The 7864-nt window shown below is 54.8% G+C and overlaps 1 protein-coding gene across 3 annotated transcripts; it reads left to right on the forward strand.

Annotated features, from left to right (window-relative positions):
* Positions 1–4591: 4591 nt before the first annotated feature.
* Positions 4592–7864, forward strand: UBC (ubiquitin C). Of its 3 annotated transcripts, none has more exons than XM_042909961.1 (2): positions 4592–4736; positions 5738–7864. In XM_042909961.1, exon 2 carries the CDS (start codon positions 5741–5743, stop codon positions 7808–7810), a length of 2070 nt encoding a protein of 689 aa, XP_042765895.1. In that variant the 5' UTR covers positions 4592–4736; positions 5738–5740; the 3' UTR covers positions 7811–7864. The 3 variants fall into 3 exon arrangements, with proteins under 3 accessions (XP_042765895.1, XP_042765894.1, XP_042765896.1); XM_042909960.1 differs by lacking the exon at positions 4592–4736 and adding an exon at positions 5133–5234; XM_042909962.1 differs by lacking the exon at positions 4592–4736 and adding an exon at positions 5254–5310.

The raw sequence follows: 7864 nt of genomic DNA on the forward strand, positions 1-7864 counted from the left end.
GCATATGTGTGACCTACATGTTAATAAACTGCTGGGGACTTTTCTCTCTGGTTAATGTCTTTCATCACAGAGGTCTCAGCTAAGACCTCAGGAGGGTAAAGGGAAAATTATATCCCCCCCCCCCCCCGCCCCGTGTACCTCACGATGTAGAAAATGTTGGCCTTTGGAGCCAACGGCCAAGAAAGAATTCTTGAGACGTCTTTGGTGCAAAAAGGTGGTTTTATTAAAGCACAGGGACAGGACCTGTTAGGGTCTTAAAGGGGGGCCGATGATATACTTTCAAGTCGGGAGGGGGTTAGGGACAGCACAAGCCTCCAAGGTATTTTGGAAACAAGATTTCCCACGGTTAGGAAAAGGTCATTTACTACCTTACTACCGTCTAGTAAAACCTCAGTCATGAGCCCCTTCAGATGTATATCTGTGGGCTGTGAGTTTGGAGTTATTGCTAACATAGATCTTTGGGGGTGGGATAGACACAAAGGAAGTTTCCAAAGGAATTTGTAAACAGTTTTATGTTATTAAGTTTTAAAATTTATTTATGAGAGAGAGAGACAGTGTGAGCAAAGGAGGGGCAGAGAGAGAAGGAGAGAGAGAGAGAATCCCAAGCAAGCTCTGTGCTGCCAGTGAAGAGCCCAACGCAGGGCTCGAAACTCCTGGAACGGTGAGATCATGACCTGAGCCAAAACCGAGAGTCAGACACTTAACCCACGGAGCCACCCAGGCGCCCCCAAAGGCATTTTTATATGTTAAACTAGATTTTCAGGATTAAGATTGCCTTTTGCCCTTAGCAAAGAAGGGAGCTGAGCTCCTAGAGGAAGGTCCCTCTGTTTCAAGGGCTTTTCAATAGGCTGGTAAGTTGTCAGGAAATTTAATTTTTTCCTTTGCCTTTGTTTCCTGCATCCGTGAACGCTACTGAAGGGTACACTTTAAAATGGTTTAAGATACGGGGCGCCTGGGTGGCTTGGTCGGTTGGGCGTCCGACTTCGGCTCAGGTCATGATCTCGCGGCCCGTGAGTTCAAGCCCCGCGTCAGGCTCTGTGCTGACTGCTCAGAGCCTGGAGCCTGTTTCGGATTCTGTGTCCCCCTCTCTCTCTGCCTCTCCCCTGTTCATGCTACATCTCTCTCTGTCTCAAAAATAAATAAACGTTAAAAAATAAAATAAAATGGTTTAAGCTGGTACATTTCATTACGTGTGTATATCGCCACAACTGCCACGAATTAAAAACAAACCAAATCTTCAACAGGCTAACTAACTTCTTAACCTTCCTAAAGCAGGCATATTTGAGGACTGGAACTTTTTAAAGTCTGATTGTCCCAGAGGTAGGGCATGAAACTGGTTATTTTTAAACCGGGGCGGTCTGAGTTCGGCCACACGAGGCCACACGAGGCAAATGCACGCAAGTAAACAGGAAAATGAAGAGTCCCTTGGGCTTCTCCCCCCCCGCCCCCCCCCCCCCCCCCAACTGCAGACGCCTTTGATTATTACCTTTTATGGTTACCTATGACATGACAATGACAAAGCAAGGCAAACGGTTCCCAGCCAGCCCTTGATCTCATCCTCTCTCTTGGGGGAAATGTTTGCTGATCGCTGTACTCTTGGATTTTCTTTCTCATGATGCTGAGTCAAGTCCCAAACACGGTTATGACCTTCAGGGGAACCAAATCCTTTGGGGAAAGGAGGAAAGGCAGGCAGACAGACGGGCACCAGTCCCACCAGCACCGCCCACCCCGCCCCCAGCAGCCCAACACCCCAGGCCCTTTGTGAGCTCAGCCCGTCACGTGCTCGCGTCCGCGCGCCAATCCCGCCGTGTTGCTGGGCCTCTGTCACTCTTCCATTGGTTCCACCTCCGAAGCCATCTCTTCTGGGGCGTTTGCAAAGGACGGATCTGTGGGCGGAAGGAACCGAAAATGGATCCGGTGACTCACCCTGCATCTCGCACCTTCCAGCACATTACATTCTAGGTCAGGGGATTTGGGGTTTCAGGAACGTGACTTGATACCCGAAGCCTGAGTCCAAGTGGGACATTTAGGTTTGGGGAGGCTGTCTCAGCAAATAGAACAGCCAGTTGTAAAGAGGACAACGGTCCTCCGTAGGGCAGGGTCTCTCAACCTCCTTGGTGTCGCTGACCTTTGGGGCTGGGTAATCGCGTGGGAGGGGGCGGGGGGCGGGGGATGTGCCGCAGCGTCCCCGACCTCGGTGACCACACGCCAGTGGCAGGAACTCTTCCTCCCCGCTCACACCACAGTTGTGACAGCCAAAAATTGCCTCCAGACGTTGCCACGTGTCCTCGGAGGGGTCAGATCACTGGTGCTTGAGAATCCCGGCTCTGGGGAAACACCAGCCATCCCCTCTCCTTTTCTCTCCCTCTCCCTGTCACCTCCGTGCCCTTGGACGTTTACTTCTATACCCTCTGCTGGACTGAAGGAATGCAGCAGGGGTGTTGCAGAGAATGGTTTTTCTGCTCGAGACATCAATGTTGTCAGCTCCCAAGAATGTTGTTTTCTCTTTGGAGATAACCCTGGACCCCATTCCCCCCCCTCCCAGCTTCTCCTCTTCCTCCTGTCCTCCTCTTCGTCCTCCTCTCCCTTCCTTGCCCCTGAAACCAGGCCTGTTTTTCTCTGTACCTTTTGGACTCTGGAAAAAGCTATGTCACAAAGCTCGTGACTCAGCCCTTAAACAACACGAATCACGAGGCTTCCAGCAAAAGCCACGGCCAACAGTGAACCGGGTGTGGTTTGAAGCTAAGCCTGATCCCCTCGGAAAGAACCTCAGCTTTTTGGTTCCCCGAAAATTGGGGAGAAACAACCCTACAAAGGGCCTCCGTGTTTTGTTCCTGTGAAACCTCTTTGCACGAATAACCTTCACAAACATCCGGATTAGGAAGTTACTGGCGTCTCCTAACCGGAGACATGACATTTTGCTCTTAATACTCATTTTAACTTCCCAGTCATAAATTCATTCTCTCTGAAAAATGTTAAAAATTACAAAGTCAATTCTGACCTCTCATCAGACCTTTTTCATAAACACCTACCTACACGGGTTATCAAAGAAAATACAGAGCAGTTTCGTTTTCTCATTCTAAGTGGCTTAAAACAATACAATGATCATAATTTAAAACAAGAGTGAGTCTTTTCTTAATGGCAAACGTTTTTTAGGAATCTTTTCCCTTTTTTTTTTTTTTTTTTTTTTAAGGCTTTGAGGTTAGACATTAAAACACCCTCTCCCCCTCCACATGGTGGAAATACTTCTGGAAGAGTCCAGAAGGGACAGTGACTGGGGAACTGAGTGTTTCTGAGGGAGACTTTTCACTGTAAACTTCTGAAAATCTCTTTTTTCAACATGTTCGCGCATTTTACAAACGCTTTAAAAAATATGTTGGGGGCACCTGGGTGGGCTCAGTCTGTTAAGCGTTGAGGACTCTTGACTTTGGCGCAGGTCATGGTCCCAGAGTCCTGGGATTGAGCCCCGTGTCTGGCTCTGTGCTGAGCCGGCAGCCTCTCTGCCCTTCTCCCCCTCAAGTGAGCGAGCACTCTCAAAATAAAATAAAATAAAATAAATAAAAATATGCTAAGAAAGGACTCACAGAAATCACAAAATGGAGGATAGTAAAAATAAAAATATCTGGCTGGTAATCTTGTTCTCTTTTATCCAAATGGAATTTAGCGTACAATGAAATTTCATGTTTGGGATATCAAATTGCCCCCCCCCCCCCCATACAGAAACTCGGTCGGTGTTTTTGAAACTTCAGGCTTCAGTAGGTTCCACTTCCTGCTCCACTGAGTATCATCAACAAGCATGAAAACCTGAGGCCTTCTTGTCGGTATCTAAGTACAATCTTCTCAAACCCAAGGCCGTGCCCATGCAACAGGACGGCTCAAGAACAATCTAGAAAGTTCTTTCGGTGTCCGGAGGCACCTCACGTAGGTTCACGAAGCGTGAGGGGCCAGCGGCGCTTCCCCGACGACCCCAGGCGGGGAGGGGGGGGAGGGGAAGCAAGGGCGGCCCCGCCTCCGCCCGCGTAGGTGCCCCCCGCGCCCGATCTGTCGAGTCATCCGTCCTGTCAACGCGCCCGCGCGGGGGATGGGCGGCTGCCCCGGCGGGGGTGGGGTGGGTGGGGGAGGGGCACGGGGGTTCTGGTGACACGCGAACACGCCGCGATCCTCAACGTGGCCCCTCACGAAAACCCCTCTGTCCGCGGAGGGGGAGGGGCGCGTGAGGCCTGAGCCCCCTGCGTCAGGGGCGGGTCTCGGCAGCGGCGGGGGCCGTTGGGGCTGAGGGGACGGGGACGGGGGCGTCGGGGCCGAGCCCGCTCCGGGCGCCCGGGAGAATCCGCGCCGGGTTTTCACACCTCCCGCGGCCCCGCCCCGCCCCGCCCCGTAGGTCGAGCGCCGGCCACGTCCGCGGACGCCGCACTCAACAGTCGCGCTGATCCCTCCGCGAGGGCGCCGAGCACAGCGGCCCCCTCCTCCTCAGATTCTCCGCTGCCGCCCGGTCTCCACGGGAAACCACTACAGGAGGGGGCCCTTCGATGCTCTGGGGTACTGCTTTTTCTGTCCGGGGCGGGGTAGGAAGAGCGGAGAAAAGTAGTCCGTTCTCGGCGTTTCTGCGGAGGGATCCAGCGGAGCTGTTCCACCGAGTGCTATATAAGGAGGTGCCGGGTGTGGCGTAGGCAGTTCCGTGGAGGCCGGGCGTTCCGTTGCTGCTCTTTGGTGTGAGTCGCCGCCACAGCCGCTTGGTGAGGAGCGGGCCGCTACCCCGGCCCGGGGGGCTTGTAGTCGTGCGGCGCTCCGGCGGCGGAGCGGCAGCCGCGTCTTAGTCGACGCGGCCGGCGAGCAGGGCGGTTCTGAGGGGCAGGGACGAAGCAAAATGGCGGCCGTGCCCGCTGCCTGGGTGGGATAAGCGGGGCTGTGAGGTTGGAGGGAGAAGACGCGGGGAGGGGGTTGGGAGCGGAAGAGAGCGCGACGGGCCCGTGAGGCTTTAACGGCTCTTTGCTGGGGCTCCGTGCGCGGCGGGGGGCGGTTGGGGGGGGGGCGTCTAATGTCTGGCGGCCGCGCTGGCACGAGACTGGGTTTCTGGTCGCAGTGAGGGGAAGCTACGGGGACGGTGCCACCCTGCGCGGCCCCGCGCCCGCTCCGTCGGTCACGTGATGTCACCCCCGCGTGGGCTCACAATCCAGGGTGGGGCCGCCCACTGCCGTTTGTGTGGCTCGCTTTTGTCACTCACGGGACACAAGGTTTGGGCCTGGGGGAGACCCTGCAGAATCGTCAGGGGACAGACATCGGTCGGGGGGAAGGGGGAGAGGAAGAGAAGTGAGACAGCACCTTCACTTGGCTGGGATCCTCTCTCTCAGGGCCTGAAACGGGGCTGTTGAGCTTTTTTCGTTCCGTTTCGTTTGTTTTTATGGTTATTTGTCTATCTGGAGCCAGAGCATGTGGGGAGGGACCGAGAGAGGGAGAGCGAGAGCATCCCAAGCTGGCTCAGTGCTGGGGCTCAATCTCATGAAACCCTGAGTTCATGACTTGAGCTGAAACCAAGAGGCGGTGCTTAAGGGTTTGAGTCACCCACATCCCCCTGGTTGGGTTTCTTTTCTCCGGCAAGGTTTATTTTAGTCACTGGGCCCTCATAAGATGACCTATAACTTTTAACGCTAGAGATGTGTTCACATGTGAGTTGTTTATTACAATCTTGGGTTTTTTGTATTCGTTTTGTTTTGTTTTGTTTTGTTTTTGGTGACAGACCATGCAGATCTTCGTGAAGACCTTGACGGGCAAGACCATCACCCTGGAGGTGGAGCCCAGTGACACCATCGAGAATGTCAAAGGGAAGATCCAGGAAAAAGAGGGCATCCCCCCTGACCAGCAGAGGTTGATCTTTGCCGGCAAACAGCTGGAAGATGGGCGCACCCTGTCTGACTACAACATCCAGAAGGAGTCCACTCTGCACCTGGTCCTCCGCCTCAGAGGAGGCATGCAGATCTTCGTGAAGACCTTGACGGGCAAGACCATCACCCTGGAGGTGGAGCCCAGTGACACCATCGAGAATGTCAAGGCGAAGATCCAGGACAAGGAGGGCATCCCCCCTGACCAGCAGAGGTTGATCTTTGCCGGCAAACAGCTGGAAGATGGGCGCACCCTGTCTGACTACAACATCCAGAAGGAGTCCACTCTGCACCTGGTCCTCCGCCTCAGAGGGGGCATGCAGATCTTCGTGAAGACCCTGACGGGCAAGACCATCACCCTGGAGGTGGAGCCCAGTGACACCATCGAGAATGTCAAGGCGAAGATCCAGGACAAGGAGGGCATCCCCCCTGACCAGCAGAGGTTGATCTTTGCCGGCAAACAGCTGGAAGATGGGCGCACCCTGTCTGACTACAACATCCAGAAGGAGTCCACTCTGCACCTGGTCCTCCGCCTCAGGGGGGGCATGCAGATCTTCGTGAAGACCCTGACGGGCAAGACCATCACCCTGGAGGTGGAGCCCAGTGACACCATCGAGAATGTCAAGGCGAAGATCCAGGACAAGGAGGGCATCCCCCCTGACCAGCAGAGGTTGATCTTTGCCGGCAAACAGCTGGAAGATGGGCGCACCCTGTCTGACTACAACATCCAGAAGGAGTCCACTCTGCACCTGGTCCTGCGCCTCAGAGGAGGCATGCAGATCTTCGTGAAGACCTTGACGGGTAAGACCATCACCCTGGAGGTGGAGCCCAGTGACACCATCGAGAATGTCAAGGCGAAGATCCAGGACAAGGAGGGCATCCCCCCTGACCAGCAGAGGTTGATCTTTGCCGGGAAACAGCTGGAAGATGGGCGCACCCTGTCTGACTACAACATCCAGAAGGAGTCCACTCTGCACCTGGTCCTCCGCCTCAGAGGGGGCATGCAGATCTTCGTGAAGACCCTGACGGGCAAGACCATCACCCTGGAGGTGGAGCCCAGTGACACCATCGAGAATGTCAAGGCGAAGATCCAGGACAAGGAGGGCATCCCCCCTGACCAGCAGAGGTTGATCTTTGCCGGGAAACAGCTGGAAGATGGGCGCACCCTGTCTGACTACAACATCCAGAAGGAGTCCACTCTGCACCTGGTCCTGCGCCTCAGAGGAGGCATGCAGATCTTCGTGAAGACCTTGACGGGTAAGACCATCACCCTGGAGGTGGAGCCCAGTGACACCATCGAGAATGTCAAGGCGAAGATCCAGGACAAGGAGGGCATCCCCCCTGACCAGCAGAGGTTGATCTTTGCCGGCAAACAGCTGGAAGATGGGCGCACCCTGTCTGACTACAACATCCAGAAGGAGTCCACTCTGCACCTGGTCCTCCGCCTCAGAGGGGGCATGCAGATCTTCGTGAAGACCCTGACGGGCAAGACCATCACCCTGGAGGTGGAGCCCAGTGACACCATCGAGAACGTCAAGGCGAAGATCCAGGACAAGGAGGGCATCCCCCCTGACCAGCAGAGGTTGATCTTTGCCGGCAAACAGCTGGAAGATGGGCGCACCCTGTCTGACTACAACATCCAGAAGGAGTCCACTCTGCACCTGGTCCTCCGCCTCAGAGGGGGCATGCAGATCTTCGTGAAGACCCTGACGGGCAAGACCATCACCCTGGAGGTGGAGCCCAGTGACACCATCGAGAATGTCAAGGCGAAGATCCAGGACAAAGAGGGCATCCCCCCTGACCAGCAGAGGTTGATCTTTGCCGGCAAACAGCTGGAAGATGGGCGCACCCTGTCTGACTACAACATCCAGAAGGAGTCCACTCTCCACCTGGTCCTGCGCTTGAGGGGGGTGTCTAAGTTCCTGCTGTAAGCTTTGACAAAATGCATTGCACTTTTCTTTCAATAAAGTTGTTGCATTCCCAAA

This window comes from Panthera leo, chromosome D3 (assembly GCF_018350215.1).
Source record: "Panthera leo isolate Ple1 chromosome D3, P.leo_Ple1_pat1.1, whole genome shotgun sequence".
Classification (NCBI taxonomy): domain Eukaryota; kingdom Metazoa; phylum Chordata; class Mammalia; order Carnivora; family Felidae; genus Panthera; species Panthera leo.